The sequence below is a fragment of the Pocillopora damicornis genome, chromosome 9, assembly GCF_964200805.1.
Source record: "Pocillopora damicornis chromosome 9, jaPocDami1.2, whole genome shotgun sequence".
Lineage (NCBI taxonomy): Eukaryota > Metazoa > Cnidaria > Anthozoa > Scleractinia > Pocilloporidae > Pocillopora > Pocillopora damicornis.
The window spans coordinates 6,199,542-6,222,652 of record NC_142678.1 but is presented as its reverse complement, the minus strand read 5'-3'; the positions used below and the strand labels follow the sequence as shown (position 1 = coordinate 6,222,652).

The following is a 23,111-nucleotide window of genomic DNA, read 5'->3' as shown; positions in this document are numbered from 1 at the left end:
TGAACAGGCCAAGAAAAACCGGGGGGTGGTCTATTTTCCACCCGGAAAAAACCAAAACAGAAACCACTTTGTCTGTTTGAGTTTAAGGTAGACCCTTTAAACTGGTAAAGTTTTATTGAAATCGGTCAGATGGCATGTAGCACGACTGGCCGGTGCTCTCGTGGACATGCTCTTAATTTGCCGCAGGGTCTTGACCAAAATCTCAAGTAACCCAACGCACTCCTCTCGTATCTGTTACACACAAGTTGCCCCATTCAACGATTATTATTATGAAGGCTAATAAAGTATGATGTTATCAGCAGTAAATTTAAGAATGTTGACGATAGTACACACTTTGAGCGTTAGTATCGCGAGGTGTTTAAGAGAGGGAATTCAAAAAGGATATCAGCTAATCTGATATCACAAAAAAATTGCGAGGAAACCAAGAGCGAATCATGCTACACCACCCAATAGCTAGACAAATAAGACGGGATTCAACTTCCAAGGCTATAGTTAACGGTTAGGCAGATCTCGTAATCCTGTATCAGTGCAATTGAACAACACAAAATGCATGATTTATCTAAGAAGGCATATCAAAATGTCTTCTTAGTGACAAAATTCAGCGCCAAGCTCAAACTGAATTGAAATATAGACTACCTCGGGGTTCTCTTTTGGGAGCACTAATTTGCTTTCTATATCATAATGATAAAGATCAATCATAATTACTGGACATCAGAGGAATCCACCAGTGTGCATGGTGAATTTTCAAGTGACAAGATGTCCTTGAGAGGTATATGACCTACCGGTATATGAGTTTGTTGCATAATGCTACATTGACAATTTTGGACAGCTAAAAGCTAGATCGCTTATCAATTGAGCGAAGCCTCAAACTGAGGAGCACTTAGCTGAATGCAGTACAATAAAATTCCAATTCATTTGAAATGCTTTATAGTTTCAGCTTACCAAGGAACTAAAGGTCTCTAACAACTATTCGATATGTAATATTTCCTTTATAGACTATTTTAACTTTCTTTAATGCGCAATATTTCCAACGGAAATAGACTGCGCTTGGTGACTTAAGTCCCTAAGGGTTATGGAAACGGGAGATTGATATGGCTCCCGCCTCTTTTGCTTTCTTATCCTTAAGTGGATAGCCTCCATCCTTTTATGAGTATCTTTCGTATGTGTGATACGCGTTCAGGAATTTGAAATCGATGAAGTGACAAGGTTGACTTCGTAAACGTGTGTTTATCATCGGCTTACTTAGGAACTAGATCTCTAAAACTTTTTGATCGTTCTTTTCATTTTTAACGATTTAAACTTTGGGTTTAAAGTGTAGTTTACGTGAAATTACAAGTGATCAGTAGGTTTACATTCAAATGTTACTGAATTAAAGTACGCTCAGTGACTTAAGTTTCCCAGACCTTTTAAAAAGTAAGAGGTAAAAGTGACTCACCCTTTCTCTCTCTGTCTTTGCATGCATATCCTCCTTGTGATTCATACACATTCAGCAAATTAGAATGAATAACTTAGCTTTACAGACTCTGCTGACTATATTATCGTAGTTTTTCGGTTATAGGGCGCATTATTTTTCCGAGAAATTCATGTTTTCTGTTAAAAATTACTGCCGAAATTTGAGTGCGTCTTAAAGGTGAATATTTTTGGGAAACAAAGTTTCTTGATGACAGTTGTTATTTCTATTTAAATTAATAACAAGGACAAGCAATGTTGGTAATTGACTTTTATGTATGTGGTTTTTGTTCAATCAAGTGCAAGCTTGCTCTTTTTTGTACGCGTGCGACAATTTTGCGTTTGTTAATTAAACTCGAATCAGTACATGATTCTTTCGCTTTGTTTCAAGTTAATTGGAAAAACAGGAAACAGTATTGTAACAAAATAATTTTTTTTTCTCTTCAGTTTACGGTGCATCTTATAACCAAGTATTTCCGTGATATTTTGAGTTTGTCAACATGACAGTTGAGTTGCCAAGTTGGGGGTGTGCCTTATAGCCGAGTGCGCCTTATAACCGAACAACTACGGTGGTTTCTTTCCTTTAAACCTAGCCGGTCTACATCTGTTCTAAGCGAAAATTCAGCTCTCTTATGTAGGAGTGTTCTCATTATCTCAGCCCAGGCCTGGATGAATTTTCATTTCGTAATTTCTCAGTTTGCTTTCTTTTCAAACATGTCAGATTTTAAGACAATACGGAAAGTAATTATCTGTGCTAATACACCGCAGCAATCTTCATTAACACGAAGTCTTTCAAGTAGCTAACCAAAGTCGATATTGTATACGATCGATATAGATGTTTTTCAAATTGGATACCAACAACTCAAATATTTTTGTAAAATAATATCTTTACTAAAAGTGGGAAGGGATGATTTTCTTGAGAAGGGTAAAGTGTAGCTTATAGGAGCTGTAAAAATTACCATGAAACTAACCTGCCCACAGCCATTTCTTTTACTGATTATCTTTTGGAGTGTATGCGCGGTTTTACCCAATTAAATAAGCAAATTTTAATGTTTCTTTGACGATTTACCGGAAACATCTGAGAAGGGGTTAACAAGTGTACGGCGCGCGGTTTTTAGGCGCGGTTCTATGCGCGGTTTTTACCTAATTAAATGTTAAAATTTTTATGTTACTTTTGAGGGTTTACCGGAAAGGTCTGAGAAGGGACTAATTATCGAGTTGTCAGCCTCTGAATCTCTTTACGGTGACCAATTTAAAATACCAACTGAGCTGATTAAAAAGAAATAAATTTTAATACCCTCCACCGACACAGCACCACTCTAGTTTTTAGGAACTTGCCCCCCTATTCTTCTAATCATTTCAAAGAAGCTTGCGACGATATCTAAACGACAAGAACTCCAAACTGAACATTATCAAAGACTGAGAATTCCTTGAGTCCAGGGAAGTTCTTCTTTCTAAAAAGAAACAGCTGGTTTTTGAAGAAGCGAAAGGAAATCGCCCTCATGCTGCAAAAGAACTATTCAACGCCGAAGAAGATTTGTTGTTTCGCACCGGTGAATTCGGCGCTGAAAACCCTGAAGCCCTCCAACGCACAGCTTGGTGGTTATTGGCACTGTACTTTGGATTCCGTGCCCGAGACGAAAGCAGGGAACTAAAATGGGACGACATTGTTCTTCAAACAGACAACTAAACGGGCAAGAAATTCCTGATTTGGAAATCAGAAAGAGGATCTAAGACCCGCCGCGGCAATGGTGATACACGAGCATTTAATCCAACCGCGCAGGCAACAAACAACGAACGTTGTCCAGTTTTTTCTATTACAAGGGATTCAAGAGTCACCGTCCAGAAGAAATGAATAGCGTTGACAGCCGGTTTTACTTGGCCATAAATTATCGGCGACGACCTGGCAGCAACATCTGGTATATTAGAGCACCACTCGGCAAGAACGAGATTGGTAAGCTGATGAAAACAGCTGCGCAATCAGTAGGCCTGCAGGGAAATTTCACCAACCACACTGTTCGAAAAACTTGTATATCTCGCCTGATGGATGCAGAGGTTCCCGTAAATTACGTCGCTCAATTAAGCGGGCACAGAAATTTGAAAGGCCTCGATTCTTACAAAGCAGCGTCCGCCGACCATCAGCGGAAAATGTCCTTAATTTTAATCCGCTCCGGCCAAGAAAGTACTCAGACATCAACAGTAAGCGTCCACGAAACATCACTTCGCCGGCGAATCTTCCCAAATATGTCAGTAAACTAGGAGTTTTCTCAGGCGCTTGCATCGGGAAAATTTAAGGCTGCACCTTCACGTTCAACATTGCCCGTGAAAAATAAGAAAGCCCAAAGTCCGCGAAGCCCAAGAAAAGAAGAATCATCATCAGCGATGATTCCGATTCTGATTAGCTAGCTAAATTAATCCGCTGTCTTCGGAAAATACTTTCCTGCGGATCCTCTGACTTTTTTTATTGAAGATTTCACCATTGCAGAGTCATTCAGCTTGAATTTGTTTGCCACGCTGACAACTAGAACTGTTGTTTGTTTAAAAATGCGCATGTGATTTGTCCCTACGCGCTCTTAAATTGACAGGTGTCAGATCGTGACAGATACTTTTAAAAAATGTTTCGAAGTTTTCTTGGAAGCCTTTTAAGTGCCACTCTCGCTAAGAGCGGTCCTCTCGACTTCCCGTCGGAAAAAAGTTTTCTTTTATTTTTTTGCCATGAGAAGGGTTTAGGACACATGTTTCAAAAATAGTTTATTTGTTCTCCAATTCTTTGCTTCACCACAAGCCAAAAATCATTTCTGGCCAGACCGCCCCTGTGAACAGCGATCGAAAGTGTCAATTTCGAAGATTTCGTCCAGCGCGCAGCGACTGCAACAATGTAGCTCACGGAATTCTATCTTGCTACAAGTTACAAGGTGTATTCAGTTAGTTCACAGACAAAATATGGAAACTTCAGCTGAAATATTTTTTAAACCAGCGTGATGAGAGGAGATCCTGCTCTTCGACCCTAATTTGCATATCAAAAATTCACTACTTTGTACGAAAGAATTCTCAAAATGCAGGCGTTAATCGGGCCGAAAAAGCATATCAGTGCATAGTTTATACACCAATGAGGTCACGGATTGCCTCAAATCCGCGGGTATATCTCTAGCTTCCATCCACCAACTTCTTAAAAACAAGGCAAATCCATGTGTTTGCTCAATTGCGCTCGTGTCAAAGATCATTTGCATGATTCTTGGAATTGACCAAGATCTCCTTTTGACAGTTCAAACTTCGTTCGTTTATCTTCTACGTTGAGGATTTTAGGTTTTCACAGCAAGTGAATGGAGATTAGATGCCGAGTTGTCCTAAAACGTTGCGTAAACGTGATCGGTCGTAACGCTTGCGCGCTTGCGTGACTTACAAAATAGACAAAGATGATCGGAAGGCGCCTTCTCGATAATTTACGTTGAAATATCAGGTCATGAATTGAGAATTCTTCGTACAAAGTAGAGAATTTTTGATATGCAAATAACTTGACTCTGGTGGTTCTGCTGCCTATTATTTCCGTCCCCTTTTCCTTCCTTCATAAAATCAGCGATGGCTTGGATGTACTTTTATACCTGATCGTGATTTCTCATTTTGTTTTCTTTTCAGAACCTTCGAAGTCAATGAAAGGTAATTATCCAGCTGTGCTAATAAATCATAGAAATCTTCATTAACACGAAGTCTTTCAAGTAAGAAACGAAAGCCGATGTTGTATATAGTCGACATGGTTATTTTTTAAGTTAGAAACTAACAATCCAATTCTTTTTTTGTAAAATAATACCTATAATGAAAGTGGAAAGGATAATTTTGTTGAGAGGGGTAAATCGTAGCTTATAAGAGCTGTATAAAGGACCCTCTTGATCTTGTGTTCTTTGACGTATCTGGAATCTTGAATGAAGCCCAAATGATTCAGTAAACAACGATTCAGTTTTAGGGTATTATACGAGTTTCTTAATCTCGTCTGACAGGAAAGTATAGAGAACTAGAGACTGATAATATCAATAGTAATATCTTTCTTGTTCACTTGGCAATTCTGCCGTTTAAACGAGCAACAAAACAGCCAGAGAAGCTGAGTATTTGGCTATTTAAGGGAAAAGGGAAAAATGCTTCTTGGTGTACCCATTAAAAATAGGTGTGATGAGGAGGCACAGGTTAACCGACTTACCGAACCTCCTCCCTCTAAGCATTCAGGACCTTCTTAAAGTTTAAACACACTCCTAGAGTTGAAATGAATAAGATGACTACGCAGATTCTGATAAGCGTTAACGTCATTTTTACACAAGGTCTGCATACTTCCAATTGGCTAATCAGTGGCTAATCAGGGGCTAATCAGTGGCAATGCAAAACGCAAATCGGCACAAAGTCTTCCAAGTAGCACACGAAAGCTGTGCACTTAACGAGAAACCAAAAGTAGGGACGGTTTTATCTAGAAAGATAACGTGATTACCGTTTGTCAGTCTATTTGTAAAAGTCTTTATGCATAGCTCTATTATGGTTCATGTACTTTCACCAAGTTTGATTGGATAACTTGACTCTGGTGGCTCTGCTGACTATTAATTTCTTCCCTTCCCTCATAAAATCAGCGGGGACTGGGATATACTTTGATACCCGATCATAATTTCTCATTTTCTTTTCTTTTCAGAGAGAGAGAAGATGTTGAAAGGTAATTATCTATACTATTAAACCATTGAAATCTTCATTACGGCACAAAGTCTTCCAAGTAGCAGACGAAAGCCGACATTGTACACAATCCATATATATATTTTTTATTTCATTTATTTTTTTGTTACATTTTCACCGAGGGAGAAAAGAGGGGGAACGTAACTAACTGTGGCAATGAATCATGAAAATCTCTATTATCACACGGCCTTAAAAGCTGTGCACTAAACGAGAAACAAAAGTAGGGACAATTTTTATCATGAAAGATAACGTGGTTAACGTTTGCCAGTCTATTTGTAAAAGTCTTTGTACATAGCTCTATAATGGTTCATGTACGTTCACCAAGTTTAATTGGATAACTTGACTATCTTGACTATGGCGGCTCTGCTGACTATTAATTCCTTTCCCTTCTCCTTCCCTAATAACATCATCAGGGGCTTGGATGTACTTTGATACCCGATCCTAATTTCTCATTTTGTTTTCTTTTTAGAGGAAGAGGAGAGGTTGCAAGGTAATTATCTATGCTAGTAAATTATACAAATCTTCATGATCGGCACAAAGTCTTCCAAGTAGCACACGAAAGTTGTGCACTTAACGAGAAACCAAAAGTAGGGACGGTTTTATCTAGAAAGATAACGTGGTTACCATTTGTCAGTCTATTTGTAAAAGTCTTTATGCATAGCTCTATTATGGTTCATGTATTTTCACCAAGTTTGATTGGATAACTTGACTCTGGTGGCTCTGCTGACTATTAATTTCTTCCCTTTTCCCTTCCCTCATAAAATCAGCGGGGACTTGGATATACTTTGATACCCGATCATAATTTCTCATTTTCTTTTCTTTTCAGAGAGAAAGAAGATGTTGAAAGGTAATTATCTATACTATTAAACCATTGAAATCTTCATTACGGCACAAAGTCTTCCAAGTAGCAGACGAAAGCCGACATTGTACACAGTCCATATATATAATTTTTATTTTATTTATTTTTTTTGTTTCATTTTCACCGAGGGAGAAAAGAGGGGGAACGTAACTAACTGTGGCAATGAATCATGAAAATCTCTATTATCACACGGCCTTAAAAGCTATGCACTTAACGACAAACAAAAGTAGGGGCAATTTTTATCAAGAAAGATAACGTGGTTACCGTTTGACAGTCTATTTGTAAAAGTCTTTATGCATAGCTCTATTATGGTTCATGTACTTTCACCAAGTTTGATTGGATAACTTGACTCTGGTGGCTCTGCTGACTATTAATTTCTTCCCTTTTCCCTTCCCTCATAAAATCAGCGGGGACTTGGATATACTTTGATACCCGATCATAATTTCTCATTTTCTTTTCTTTTCAGAGAGAAAGAAGATGTTGAAAGGTAATTATCTATACTATTAAACCATTGAAATCTTCATTACGGCACAAAGTCTTCCAAGTAGTAGACGAAAGCCGACATTGTACACAGTCCATATATATAATTTTTATTTTATTTATTTTCTTGGTTCCATTTTCACCGAGGGAGAAAAGAGGGGGAGCGTAACTAACTGTGGCAATGAATCATGAAAATCTCTATTATCACACGGCCTTAAAAGCTGTGCACTAAACGAGAAACAAAAGTAGGGGCAATTTTTATCAAGAAAGATAACGTGGTTACCGTTTGACAGTCTATTTGTAAAAGTCTTTGTACATAGCTCTATGATGGTTCATGTACGTTCACCAAGTTTAATTGGATAACTTGACTATCTTGACTATGGCGGCTCCGCTGACTATTAATTCCTTTCCCTTCTCCTTCCCTAATAACATCATCAGGGGCTTGAATGTACTTTTATACCCGATCCTAATTTCTCATTTTGTTTTCTTTTCAGAGAGAGAGGAGAGGTTGCAAGGTAATTATCTATGCTAGTAAATTATACAAATCCTCATGATCGGCACAAAGTCTTCCAAGTAGCACACGAAAGCTGTGCACTTAAAGAGAAACCAAAAGTAGGGACGGTTTTATCTAGAAAGATAAAGTGGTTACCGTTTGTCGGTCTATTTGTAAAAGTCTTTATGCATAGCTCTATTGTGGTTCATGTACTTTCACCAAGTTTGATTGGATAACTTGACTCTGGTAGCTCTGCTGACTATTAATTCCTTCCCTTTTCCCTTCCCTCGTAAAATCTGCGGGGACTTGGATATACTTTGATACCCGATCATAATTTCTCATTTTCTTTTCTTTTCAGAGAGAGAGAAGAGGTTGAAAGGTAATTATCTATACTATTAAACCATGGAAATCTTCATTACGGCACAAAGTCTTCCAAGTAGTAGACGAAAGCCGATATTGTACACAGTCCATATATATAATTTTTATTTCATTTATTTTTTTGTTTCATTTTCACCGAGGGAGAAAAGAGGGGGAACGTAACTAACTGTGGCAATGGATCATGAAAATCTCCATTATCACACGGTCTTACAAGCTGTGCACTTAGCTAGAAACAAAAGCAGGGACAGTTTCATCTAGAAAGATAACGTGTTTACCGTTTGTCGTTCTATGGTGTAAAATTCTTCATGCAAAGCTCTATTATGGTTCATGTAACTTCACCAAGTTTGATTGGATAACTTGACTATGGTGGCTTTGCTGACTATTTATTCATTCCCTTTTCCCTTTCCTCATAAAATCAGCGGTGGCTTGGATGTACTTTGATATCCGATCATAATATCTCATTTTGTTTTCTTTCAGAGAGAGAGATGAGTTTGGAAGGTACTTATCTATGCTAGTAAATCATGGAAATCTTTATTATCGGCACAAAGTCTCTCAAGTAAATCATGGAAATCTTTATTTTCGGCACAAAGTCTTTCAAGTAGGACACGGAAGCCGAGATTGTACACAATCCATATGGATTATTTTTTCAGTTTTCTTTTATTTTTACAGAGGGAGAAAAAAAGAGGGAACGTAACTAACTGTGGCAATGGATCAAGAAAAGATCTATTATCAGACGGCCTTACAACTTGTGCACTTAACGAGAAACAAAAATAGGGACAGTTTTATCTAGAAAGATAACGTGGTTACTGTAAATTCTTTATGCATAGCTCTATTATGGTTTATGTACTTTCACCAAGTTTGATTGGATAACTTGACTATGGTGGCTCTGCTGACTTGTAACTCCTTCCCTCTTCTCTTCCCTCATAAAATCAGAGGGGGCTTGGATGTACTTTGATACCCGATCATAATGTCTCATTTTGTTTTCTTTTCAGAGAGAGAGAAGAGGTTTGAAGGTAATGATCTATGCTAGTGAATCATAGAAATCATCCTGAAAAAGTCTTTCAAGCAGCACACAAAAGCCGAGATTGTACACAATCCATATGGATTACTTTTTCAGTTTTTCTTTTGTTTTCACCGAGGGAGAAAAAAAGAGGGAACGTAACTAACTGTGGCAATGGATCATGAAAATCTCTATTATCACACGGCCTTACAAGCTGTGCACTAAACGAGAAACAAAAATAGGGACAATTTTTATCAAGAAAGATAACGTGGTTACCGTTTGTCAGTCTATTTGTAACTTGACTCTGGTGGCTCTGCTGACTATTAATTCCTTCCCTTTTTCTCTTGCCTCATAAAACCAGTGGGGGCTTGGATGTACTCTGATACCGATCATAATTTCTCATTTTCTTTTCTTTTCAGAGAGAATGAATTTCCACGGTAATTATCTATGCTACTAGATCAAAGAAATCTTCATTATCGGCACAAACTGTCTAGTACGATTATACACAGTACGATTATACACCAATGCCAGCAACGGTATACGATTAAATACTTTGCTGGTCTCTCGAATACGAATCTTAAGTTTCTGCCCCTTAGTTGACTTGCTTACCCGTGCCTTTTAACTAACATACGGTAAACGAAAATTTACAAAATATTACCTTACAGAGGCCCTTGAAGGAGTTAAGTGAGGGCTTGCATGACCTAATATGCATAATTGCGGTACGAGTCGTCGTGCTCGTAACAGAAGAATTTTGACCCACGAGTGGGGTCAGTCCACGTCATTTAATAGGCACAAATACGAGGAAAAGAAACAGTGAGTTTAGGTATCCATTTAGCTCTGAGTTTTCCTCAATTCATACTCGTGTATTTTTTTTTTTAGGGTTGACGTTGGGGCGATCAGGTAATTTATTTGTTATCTATGATAATAAATCTTAATCATTTTTATTTTGACAGTGTTTCAATATTCACTCTATACACTAAACATTGGATGTGTATGCCCGTTTGATAATAGCAAATATACTCAATACATTGGGTTTAGTTTTCTTTGTTTTATCATAGCGCATTCTAAGCACTTAAACTGATTTAAGCATCGTACTATGAATTTACAATATTAGCAACAACGTTCACTAAGTTTGATTGGAGAACTTGACTCTGGTGGCTCTGCTGACTATTAATTCCTTCCCTCATAAAATCAGCGGGGGCTTGAATATACATTTATACATGATCGTAATTTCTCATTTTCTTTTCTTTTCAGACCCTTCAAGAATGAGAAAAGGTAATTATCCAGCTGTGCTGATAAATCATAGAAATCTTCATTAACACGAAGTCTTTCAAGTAGGAAACGAAAGCCGATATTGCATACAGTCAATGTATTTATTTTTAGAATTAGATACCGTAAATTTAAACTTTTTTGGGAAATAATACGTATAATAAAAGTGGAAGGGATGATTTTTTTGAGAGGGGTAAATCGTAGCTTTTAATTATGGCTCTATTATGGTTCATGTACTCTCACGGCTGTATTGATAAATCATAATAATCTTTATTATCGGCACAAAGTCTTCCAAGTAACACACGAAAGCCGAGATTGTACACAGTCCATATGGATTATTTTCTCGGTTTTTTCTTTTTCATCGTAGGAGACAAAAGAGGGAACGTAAATAACTGTTTCCCTTCCCTCGTAAAATCAGCGGGGGCTTGAATGTATTTGCAAACCTTATCGTAATTAGTCATTTTTTTTTTTATTTTAGGGTTCACGTTGGGGCGATCAGGTAATTTATTTGTTATCTATGATAATAAATCTTAATAATTTTTATTTTGAAAGTGTTTCAATATTCACTCTATACACTAAACATTGGATATGTATGCCCGTTTGATAATAGCAAATAATTATACTCCATACATTGGGTTTAGTTTCTTTATTTTATCATAGCGCATTCTAAGCCCTTAAACTAATTTAAGCATTGCACTATGAATTTACAATAATAGCAACAACGTTCACTAAGTTTGATTGGAGTGGCTCTGCTGTGCTCTGCATGGCTCTATTATGGTTCCTGTACTCTCACCAAGCTTGATTGGATAACTTGACCATGGTGGCTCTGCTGATTATTAATTCATTCCCTTTTCCTTTCCCTCATAAAATCAGCGGGCTTGGATATTCTTTTATACCTGATCGTAATTTTTCATTTTGTTTTCTTTTTAGAACTTTCAAATACCAACAATTCAATTTTTTTGTAATAATGCCTATAATAACCACTGCACTGAACCTCCTCCCTCTATGCATTCATGCATGGCTTTCTTAAAGTTTTTACACACTCGTGAAGTTGAAATGAATAAGATGACTAGGCAGATTCTGATAAGCGTTAACGTCCTTTTTACACAAGGTCTTCATACTTCTAATTGGCTGATCGGTAGCTAGTCAGAGGCAATGCAGAACACATTTTTGTGATTCAAGTTTTTCGTTCTTTTTAATTGAGTGAAATTAAAAATATGAGGCAGTGAATTCCGCAAGTTTTGTTTATTGGTAAAATCTAAGGATTATTTTATTATTGTCGTCTACAGAAGTGTGCATTATTATCAATGCATTGCACTAATAATATTTACATAAAGTAATTTAATTTAATCGGTCAGGTAACGAACTCTAACCGTTCCCGCGAATCGTGTTTCATGTCAAATCGTAAACTTTTGCCAAGCCGTCGATTTATTTTCAAAAAAATCACTATACGTCTTTTGGTAGTGTTCTGGTTTTCATAGTAACCTCAATTTTTTTAAATACATAGTTAGACGCTAAAGTGTTCAATGGCTGTTGTTGTTTCTGTCTTAGTAGTCCTCAGTTAAGCGTTTCTGTTAACTTAACGAATTTGATTTACGCGTGTTATTGACAAGTACCTTATTTTAACAATTTCGACTTCCAGGGCACTTAACGAGAAGCAAAAGTAGGGATGGTTTTATCTAGAGAGATAACGTAGTCACCGTTGGTCTCTTTTAACAACGACCTCCCTATTTTTATACTTTTACCTCCGGTTTGTGGTTTCACAACTTTTCTCTTGTTCTCCCAACATCTCCAACTTGGATTATCATTCCGGTAATTGTGGTTTATTGCTTAGGAAAATGGTGACTTTTACGTGTGACTGATATGCTTCATCTTTTTGTTAATTTCAATTGGCACACAAGTTAGATATAGACAGTTATCACGGATTAAAAGTTATTGTTGTTCCTTCCATGCCACTTTACAGCTCGCTGACTTAAAAGGGAAATGAAATTTCGCAGAAAAGTCTATTATATTTTTTTGGTTGTAGTCGTTTTCGGTAGGACCATGGAAAATCAAAATTTACAATACATATTTTCCAGTTAACGTAGGTTTATTTTACTACGAACTTCAAAATATAAGAGTTGCCTTTTTCCCTAAATGTGGTCATACTGAGATTACAGCATGGCATAAAGGCACTGTGAAAATATCTAAGCGCTAACAAAAGAGGCGCGTTAAGCAGAGTTAACTCCAGCCGGGATGATTCTTCACTGATGTCTGTTGACTTTTTAGTGCTGACACTGAAGTTCCTGTGTGTGGAGCAAATTTCCGAATTTAATTCCGTTTAAAGCTTAAGTTGACGACTGACATCCCTCATTGGAAGAATCTCGTAAACACAATTAGACAATTAAAGAAACCTAGCTTTGCACTCTTATCTGGTGGAATCTGTAACCCACCTTTTCATATATATATTTCACATGTCCAAAAATACGTGTTAGGATATCCTAACACGTGTGTTTGGAAATCAATTAGCCGAGGATGCAATACTTGAACAAATGCTTGTTCGATTGTTCATGCTTGAGTAAAGACTATTTTCGCGTGCAGCTTGTCAACATCTCTGTACTGTACTTTTGGACTTCAAAAGTTCGAGCAAAGGAACTTCTTTTTAGCTTCTTTTGGTTTTCGAGACTTGGAAGACTTGTCCGTAGCTGCTTCTTCCGCTTTCTACAATTGCGACAGGGGATGTCAATGCAAAGTGCGACTGCCTCTAATTAAAAAGCCACAGTTGCAAAAATCACAAAAACATCTTTCATCACATTGACCAGCAAATCTGTTCATGTTTTCACATTTCAATGAAACAAAAGGAAGCAAAAACAAAATAAAAGCATGGCCTTTGTTTTGATTTTGTGTTTATTGCTAATAAATTAGACTGTTTTGAGAAGCCATTTCACAATCTCGGGCTTCGTGTTTGATGAAAGCTATCAGTTATTTATAATAAAGTTCGGATATAACGAGCGCTGTCATTGGTTGAAAGAGCGTGCTCTATGAGAGTATAGAGCATAGAACTGAACTACGGCTGTCACGCCATCTACCAATTGTACTATGTTCGAGCTTTTCCGGGCCTTTTTTTTAGCTTTTTTTCCGATAATTGAAAGTGAAATTTCGGAACTGAAGCGAGCCGGCAAGTAGCAACAGAAGAATCAAACAAAGGTTTGTAAACATACCAGGCGCCATAATATACGTTATTAAAACGTGAGCAGATACGAAAATCCTCAAAGGAAAAACAAAATAAACATTCCGAGTTTTAAAGATTTTCACGCTCAGTTAGATTGCAAGCTTACGTACGGTTATAACAATCAAACACAGCTAACACTCGTATAGTATATAAAGTTCAGTGTTCAAAAACAAAACAGAACAAAACAGAAATGATGAAATATGTAACCAAACTGGCATAATTGTTAACATTCATACTAATCATGACGGTGTCTGAGCGAATATGATCATGCTAAGTTCATCGCCGCGGCTCGCTCATCATGGCGATCTCCGGTCATCACAGTAAAGCAAGCCTCAGAAACTACATCGGCCGCCTTTCGAGTGAAAAAATAAGAGCTTGGTCTGATATCCTTTCCGATAAGTTGAGTGGCAATCCACATTAGTCACTGCAGCCGAGTTTTGCGGCGCTGTCATCACGAGCGATCTTCATGTTCCGGTGAATTCGGCTGTCGTTCATTCAAAAAACACTCGCCTTGAACAGTTTGTTTTCTACCTTTTCATGTGAAAAAACTCGCGTGTTTTTATGAGCCATAATTCGGCTGAAGTTCACTGAATATTTCACTTCAAGATTCTGTATTAGAGACTTAAAAACTTCAGGCAAAAGTGTTAAAATTCGACTTGCCGAACTATTTTGGTTTGTAAACTATCGTAGAATGTGAACTTTGATGGTTTTTGAACTTTGATGGTTTGACACTTTTGACAGCTTTAGTCTTTTACAGCCAATCAGATTATTTGAACCATTCTAACAGGGATTCTGATTGGCTTATTGTAGCGTGCTTTATGAGAGTATAGAGCATGCTGACGACATTGTTTTTCGCTTTGGAAATAAAGTTTGTTTTGAAAATTGAAAGTAATGCTTGGGGAATTAACGGATTCTTTATTATAAAACAAATAGAGAAGCCTCAAGAAGTGGGAAGAAACACTCGACTACGTCTCGTGTTTCTCCCTACACTTCTTTCGTGCTCTAGCCGCTTCCTGCGTGCTTTATAACAGAACAGAGCACAGTCAAGGCTTCTCTATTTGTTAAATATCATATTTTTTTTCATCATTTCCGCGAACAGAGGAAAATTTTCTTATGTTTCCCTTTTCACAGGAATTATGGATGTACTTTTAAACGGATAAAATATCTATCAACGATACATGCTTTTTCGTCTTATTCCTCCTTTCTCAGCAAATTCTTTGGAAAAGAAACAAATCCTACCGTACTTATAAAGTACGTAAAAGAAAAGTTGATCCGTCAAATGAGAAATTCGACATTGGAATTGGACCTTAATTATGAGTTGCAGTACATGGGAGTAAAAACAGACACTAAGTAATTTGGATTTATGTTTAATAGTAGCAAACATACTCAAAAATACATTGAGTTTCATTTTCTTTATTTCATTACAGCGCATTCTATGGACTTAAAATGATTTAAGCATCGTATTATAAATTTACAACAATGGCAAGAACGTTCACCAAGTTTGATTGGATAACTTGACTCTAGTGGCTCTGCTTACTATTGATTCTCTCCCTTTTCCCTTCCCTCATAAAATGAGCGGGGGCCTGGATGTACTTTTATACTCGATCATAATTTCTTATTTGATCTTCTTTTCAGAGAGAGAGAAGAGGTTGGAAGGTAATTATCTATGCTAGTAAATCATGGAGATCTTCTTTATAGGCACAAAGTCTTGCAAGTAGCACACGAAAGCCGAGATTGTACACCATCTATATGGATTATTTTTTCAGTTTTGTTTTATTTTCACCGAGGGAGAAAAAAGAGGGAAGGTAATTAACTGTGATGCTCATGATCATGGAAATCTCTATTATCACGCAGCCTTACAAGCTGTGCACTAAACGAGAAACAAAAGTAGGGACGGTTTTATCTAGAAAGATAGCGTAATAACCGTTTGTCTGTCTATTTGTAAGTCTCTATGCATAGCTCTACTATGGGTCATGTACGTTCACCATGTTTGATTGGATAACTTAACTATGGTGGCTCTGCTAACTATTAATTCCTTCCATTTTCCCTTCCCTCATAAAATCAGCGGGGGCTTGAATGTATTTGTAAACTCTATCGTAATTAGTCATTTTGTTTTTATTTTAGGGGCGTGGAAGACGCCAGAAGGTAATTGATTTGTTATCCATGATAATGAATCTTAGTAACTTTCATTTTGACAGTGTTTAAATGTTCACTCTATGTATGTTGTATGTTGGGTAAAAGCAAATATACTCAATAATACGTTGAGTTTTATTTTCTTTATTTTATCATATCTATGCGCTTAAACGGATTTAAGCATCGTATTATAAATTTACAACAATAGCAACCATGTTCACCAAATTTGTTTGGATACTGAACTTAACTGTGGTGGCTCAGTAAATAGTGATTCATTTATTGGGTATTATATGAGTTTATTAATCTCGTCTGACAGAAACGTATAAAGAACTATACTGACAGTCTCCATAGTAATATCTTTCTTGTTCATCGCGTGATTCTACCGTTCAAACGACCAACAAAATAGCCGGAGAAGCTGAGTATCTGTTCGTCAATGTTTTGGTGTGGCTATTTAAAGGAAAAGGGAAAGATGTTTCTAGGTGTACCCATTGAAAACGGGTGTAATGAGGAGGTTCGGCTTAACCACTTTACCGAACCTCCTCCCTCTTTGCATCCATGGCCTTCTTAAAGTTTATACACACTCGTGAAGTTGAAATGAAGAGGATGACTGCGCAGATTCTGATAAGCGTTAACGTCCTTTTACACAACGTCTGCTTACTTCCAATTGGCTAATCAGTGGCTAATCAGTGGCTAATCGGTGGCAATGCAGAATACATTTTTGTGATCCAAGTTTTTCTCTCTTTTTCACTGGGTGAAACTAAATATATGCGGCAGTGAATTACACAAGTTTTATTTATAGGGAAAACCTAAGGATTATGTTATTATTATCGTCTACAGACGTGTGCATTATTACGGATGCGTTCCACTAATAATGTTCTCATAAGGTAATTTAATTCAATCGGTCAGGCAACGAACTCTAACCGTCCCCACGACTCGTGTTTCATATCAAATCGTAAACATTTGTCGAGCCGTCGATTTCTTCTTAAGAATCACCAAAAGTCTTTTGCTTATGTTCTGGCGTGTCAATGCTTGGAAAAAATATGCATTCTTCAACCACCATGATCTGTGGGTTCTCTATATCATTTCATTAAGTGATTGAGATGATTATGCAAACCTTATCATAATTAGTCTTTTTTTTTTTCATTTCAGAGGCGCGTAAGGGTCAAGAAGGTAAATTATTTGTTATCTATGTGTTTCAATATTCACTCATTTCACTAAACATTGGATAATTTATGTATGTATGAACGTTTGATAATAGCATATATACTAAATAATGCTATGCACGCATATAATTTTTTTAAATGCAAACCTTATCATAATTAGTCATTTTTTTTTCATTTCAGAGGCGCGTAAGGGTCAAGAAGGTAAATTATTTGTTATCTATGATAATGAGTCTTAGTAACTTTTATTTTGACGGTGTTTCAATATTCACTCATTTCACTAAACATTGGATATGTATGTATGAACGTTTGATAATAGCATATATACTAAATAATGCTATGCACGCATATAATTTTTTTCGGAATTTCTAAACATTCACATAACTCAGACAGATCCTTCTTCGCAAATCTAAGCTCGGTATTACAGTCCACATCGCTCCACTCGTCTACACTGAATCTGGGGAATTTCCAGTATGAGAAAATAGGTTTTGAAGAATAGGCATCATATAAAAGAACAATTCATCATCGTCAATAATATCAAAGAGGCCGGCTGTTAACAAAGCATCGCAGACGGAGCTTTAACCATCACTTGCCATGATCTACGATATGGAAAGCCATCAAGGAGTCGTAATACAGAGATCACGAAAGCCGTTCTCACGAAAACAAAAGCGTATTTAATGGGCTCAATTCTACAGAAAATAGAACTAAAACTACCTTCCCAAATTTTGTTTAAGTCAAAGCAGAATTATAACATTCGCCTCATTTGGTATCCAAACCACGTGGTACGGAGTAAATCTTGCCGACGTCATCCACGTTGACGCTTGACACGTAGTGTACAGTAACATTCATTTCCTTGCCCTAAATTGTAACTGGTTAATGCTAAATTTAGGACGAGAATTTTAACAAGAGTCAATTAATTCTAGAACAAGAATACACAGCACGTTTTCCTTGCTTAATCACCTTTTAACACAACGTGACGGCATTTTCAACCCAGTTTGTTATCAGTATTTTTGCTGGGCGCACCGCTCTGAAATGACGTTCCCGTTCTCTTGCTAAACCAATCCAAAGTCTCATTGCGAGGTCAAGATGTTAACACTCTGGCCCTATATCGCGGAATGGTTCTCAAAAGCATGTTCTTGAGTTACAATAAAATAGTATAGTATACAATAAAAAATAACAAAACTATAACTGATTCTAACTGATTCTATAACTGAATTTAATTAAGCGCCTAGTAAGTTACAATACTCTAGTCACTAAATATGTACAGTTCCCTGCGGGTTGGCTTCTTTTTTTTGCTGAGGTAGTATAGGAACAAAGCTTAAAAACCTGGTTTTGTATATTTTGGCGATGTTTACATCTAATATTCTCAACAGAAAAGTTTCAAACAAATGGAAATTACATGGCTTTAAAAGAAGGGTCTCTTATGCGTAATATCCCGAAGAGTAATATCGCTTCTGGCTGTTATCTTTTAAAAAGAAATTGATCAGCCTTTATAAAAGATTACTCGACGTAACTATTAACATATACCCCAAATCGTGTGCATATCACCCAGAGACCGAGTACTGACATTCTTCCGTGGGAATTTGAAGAACCCAAAATGTTCTGACGATACACTGTTAACTTTTATTCGCGTAAATAATACACAGATAGTTTGTGGAGGATATCTTTTTCAGGTAAATTAGTGTTTCATTGTGACAGCATCTCGTGTTGGCTAATGCTTATAAAAAGATGATGCATTCTACAGCTACCAGATGTGTAGTTTTTTATATGTCATATCGGTGAGGGATTGGGATGATTTTGCAAACCTTATTGTAACTCGTCATTTTTTTCTTTTTTTCATTTTAGAGAAGAGGAAGTGACAAGAAGGTAACTTATTAGTTACCCATGATAACGAATGTGAGTAACTTTTATTTTGAAACTGTTTCAATAATCACTCTTTGCATTTCCCATTGGATAGGTAGGTATGTATGACAAAAGCAAGTGTACTCAGTTATACGCTTCGTATTCCTTTACTTCCTTTTCTTAGAGCACACCTATTCACCTTTTGGGCTTTAGATTTCACGTGTAGTGTCACGTGACTTGTGATGTAAACAAACCCCGAAAGTTCGGACATTGAGTCGAGCACGCCGCACATTTGTTCAGACTTCGGCTTTGGAAATTTTTCTTAAATAACCTCCCACTTTCGAACTAGTTCTGCGTACAGTGATGTATCTGATCAGGTATTTTAGGGGTGTTAAGTGCGTAGATTGTTAAATAAAATCACTTCTGACGGGAAATTAGTCCCCATGAATCGCTGTAGAACGTGAGGAAGCCTGAATCTTACACGAAATTACTTGTTTAGGTGTAGATTTCCTTAGTTGATAAATGTACCGATTTTTTTAACCATAAGTAACGCAAGTCGGAAATTTTGCGAAACTCAGAACAACCTTCAAAGAGAGTTAAATTTATGAATGGTAGATCACAAAATTAAAGCAGATTTCAACGCAATGAGTGTGGCAGAGCTTAAAAAATATCTATAAGAACGGGGATTTCAGTGAGCGGATACTTGAAAACCTCGTTAGTGGAAATCACCTCCGCAGTCGAAAAAATAGTTCTGCCAGTGGATCCAAATTTCGAAAAGGCGACACCACTGCCTTAGACGAATTAATAATTCATAGTATGCTAATACCCAATCCATTTTTGCTAAAGACTGTTAACAGTTTTAACGCGTCGCAGCCGTTTGGATTGTACAAAATTTTTAATTATTTGATTTGCTCTCCTGAACTCGTCGTCGGCTCTACGCTCAGATTTAAAAGGGCTTTGGCTACTGCGTATTCCTCTGTCGATTCACCAGTTTGACGCTCTAGTGTCAGAAGGGTTTTAGCCAAGGCAAACTTTCTTGCATCTTTCTTTGTCTGCCTCTCGTTCGCAAGATGCCTTCCGTTTACGATTGAGTAGCGACACCTCGGCATGGTATATATATTTCTCCCAAAACAAAACAATGATATAAACGAATGACTGCATTAACTTGCCCTTTCTTTACTAGCTACAGCAGATATGGGATCAGGATCCACTTCTGTTGGACCATTTCCACCGAAAAAATGTAGACTACAAACGTAGCTGTTTTTCATGCACACGAACGAGTCACCTCGATGACATGACCTTATCCACCTTCGCCTTCTCTCCTTTTGTCTAACTGCCCCCGGAAAATGAAAAAACTTGACCGGATCGCTGTTAGCGTTTCTTACCTAGGGGTTGAGGTATCGTGAATCGTTTTTGCAGGTGCCATAAGCACGTCTCTTTGTCGTAACCATTATGTTTAGGTATACGCTTACTAAACAACTGCAATCGTACACGTTTATAGATTTGAAATCGGTGTTATTTCTGGGAATCAAGGCTTCCACGCGTTCTACAGTGATTCGCGGGCACTAATCTCCTGTCAGACGGGAATTTATTTAACAATCTACGCACTAAACACACTGAAAATACCTGATCAGATACATCACTGTACGCAGAACTAGTTAGATTATTCCATGCCGCAACGACTCCTGTAACATCCTTCGCATCTGCTTCAACGGCAGCGAAATGACAACTTGTTTGACACACGATCAAATAAATGATAAAAGAAAGATGTCAGTTTTGAGCGAACAAACGTTTCTTGAAAGTGGCCAGTTATTTAAGAAAAATTTCCAAAGCCGAAATTTGGACGCATGCGCTGCGAACTCGACTTAATGTCCGAACTTTCGGGGTTTGTTTACATCAAAAATCACGTGACACTGCACGTGAAATCTAAAGCCCAAAAAGTGAATTGTGTAAAATTGATTTAAGCATATTAGTATAAATGTGCAACAGGCCTTAGGATATTGGTTTTTTTATTTTATTTAATTTCAAGCTTTCGCAGATCTTCCGCTTCGTTCAGGAATGCAAGACTTCTATTTTCTTACATTCTCTGACGATACCGTAGAGCGACGAAAGCTTGGAATAAAAAAGAAATATAGTTGCCCAAGGCCTCAATCGAATCGTCCACTTACCTGGTCTCTAAGGCCTGTAAATGTAAACATAAATTACTGTTTCGCTGGGTGTCCATGTGAGCCATAATTGGTCCCAGATTTCCATTTACCGTAAATCTTTTAGTTTTGTTATTGTAGCGAAGATGAAGCTCCTGCTTTATCAGACATTTTTCTGCGATAAATAACCCTTGTATTTGCTTCTATTAACTTTTATTTCAGCAAGAGCACACATTTGGAGTTAGGAGAATGTTTTTAGCAGTTAAAAGTTGGGAATTCTTTTTTAGCTTGTGTAGAAGGGATTTTGTACATTTATTCATCAGAAAACGAGCTTATTACACCTTGATCTGATTGGTCGAAAACCTATTTTTTAATGCACCGGTAAAATCATAGAAAATTAGAACTTTTTGAGCTTGTTTTATAAAAGCAATGGTAAAGACCGCACTTTCTATCGGTTTACCCGCGTTGGGATGTTGGTACGTTGGGAAAACAAGGGATGTTGTGAGAACACTCGAATAGGTTGTTATACTCACTCGCCTCCGGATTGTGATATACAAATGTGTTTATTATTCTCCCAAATCCCGCTAGGGCTTTTACGCCAGTAAACCGATAGAAATTGTGTGGTCTTCTTTCATAAACATGAAGCCAGTGTGCTTTGATTAAAAGCAATTATTGTGTTTGAAACGGAAAAACTACGGCGAAGGACTAATTCGGGTTGAGTTATCTCCACTAACAGAGGTAGCCCGGGTTAGGGCCTGGTAAATAGCACGAGACAGTCTTCTACACACTAGAGTCATGACCGTTGACCTAGTTTCAAGTTTTACGAAAAGTGGCTCTTACTTAGTGTAGAAGACACAGTATACGTCACAATAGAATTTCATCACAACCGGAAATAAGAAAACAATGAAAACAATAGTGTGACGTATACTGTCTTCTACACCAAGTAGGAGCCAAAAAAGTATATTTTCTTTGTTTCTAGCAAGTTTTATGTAACTTTTAAACGCACCAGTAAATCTCATTTGTAGCGAAAAAAAAATTTTAACATGGTGAGGACATGCTGAAATAATATAGTTTTGCATTACTTTTACGTCTTCGTGGCTATGGTTTTGGTACTAATTTCTTTCTTTCCGAGTGTTTCGTGCAAGTAACTAAAGCAACAAGAACAACAATTGTTCATTATGTCGGAATATTTTTATAATATAATTGTAGGGACTCACGGTGCAGGGAAGGGGTGGGATCTTCCGTTAAAGAGTTCAAGTAAATAGCATACAAGACTCGTTTTAAATCTAGTCGTAAGCATTAAGTGTTTCCCTCTTATTCAGCATTGACAAACTCTCTTGAACAACGGAATGAAGTGACAAGGTTTCCTTGTACATGTAACTTCTCTGTACTGGTGTCCAGTTTTCATATTATCTTGACAAATACCTTGTTAGAAAATAATAATTTCGTATTTAGTAACACATGTACACTCTGAAATTCGCTTCTTGGTTTGATGGAAGAATGAGAAAGTTTTTTCTTCGGAAAAAAAAACACAGTTGAACATCAGATTAACCTTTCAGATTGTGGTTACCCATTTATACCGTTGGGTAGAGAAGGACGTTTAAAGAGTGAAGTGCATTATTGGAAAACAATGATTTTTTTGTTTAATAATGTACACTGAAAAATATTCGATCATCTGTTGTGCATGAATTAGTTTTGAGTGTAACTACTGTAGTATGCCTTGTATTCCAATGTAAGGTTAAAATAAAATCGTGTGTGCTTATCATGTGATTGAATGAAATAATTGTTAGATCTTAGTTTGCTGGAAGAACATGAAGATGTACTTGTACATTTTTCCTATTCCATTTCTTCAGATTTCCCTTTTATCCTCGATTAACCATTCATATCCTGGATAAAGGAAGACATTATGAGAGAAACTTGTCCCCCAATAAAAAACACAACACAATAAGCTGAACAGGGCAACTGAAGCTCTTCACCGCCACCCCC

At 37.1% G+C, this 23,111-nt stretch overlaps 1 protein-coding gene and 1 pseudogene across 3 annotated transcripts in view; both read left to right on the top strand.

The window, feature by feature from the left end:
• Positions 1 to 22,890, top strand: part of LOC113676607 (uncharacterized) — a 41,965-nt gene extending 19,075 nt beyond the window's left edge. For 2 of the 3 annotated variants that reach the window (XM_089183250.1, XM_089183251.1), the window contains exons 7-25: positions 5,086 to 5,106; positions 6,119 to 6,139; positions 6,626 to 6,646; positions 6,983 to 7,003; positions 7,482 to 7,502; positions 7,990 to 8,010; positions 8,347 to 8,367; positions 8,844 to 8,864; positions 9,359 to 9,379; positions 9,786 to 9,803; positions 10,246 to 10,266; positions 10,621 to 10,641; positions 11,114 to 11,134; positions 15,482 to 15,502; positions 15,971 to 15,991; positions 17,129 to 17,149; positions 17,323 to 17,343; positions 18,985 to 19,035; positions 21,348 to 22,890. In XM_089183250.1, the coding sequence (XP_089039376.1) occupies positions 5,086 to 5,106; positions 6,119 to 6,139; positions 6,626 to 6,646; positions 6,983 to 7,003; positions 7,482 to 7,502; positions 7,990 to 8,010; positions 8,347 to 8,367; positions 8,844 to 8,864; positions 9,359 to 9,379; positions 9,786 to 9,803; positions 10,246 to 10,266; positions 10,621 to 10,641; positions 11,114 to 11,134; positions 15,482 to 15,502; positions 15,971 to 15,991; positions 17,129 to 17,149; positions 17,323 to 17,343; positions 18,985 to 18,998 (368 nt within the window). In that variant the 3' untranslated portion in view covers positions 18,999 to 19,035; positions 21,348 to 22,890. The remainder of the gene's footprint in view (positions 1 to 5,085; positions 5,107 to 6,118; positions 6,140 to 6,625; positions 6,647 to 6,982; positions 7,004 to 7,481; positions 7,503 to 7,989; positions 8,011 to 8,346; positions 8,368 to 8,843; positions 8,865 to 9,358; positions 9,380 to 9,785; positions 9,804 to 10,245; positions 10,267 to 10,620; positions 10,642 to 11,113; positions 11,135 to 15,481; positions 15,503 to 15,970; positions 15,992 to 17,128; positions 17,150 to 17,322; positions 17,344 to 18,984; positions 19,036 to 21,347) is intronic. The other variant, XM_089183252.1, reaches the window with a different exon arrangement.
• LOC149039830 (uncharacterized) lies at positions 2,810 to 3,873 on the top strand (annotated as a pseudogene).
• Positions 22,891 to 23,111: the final 221 nt, after the last annotated feature.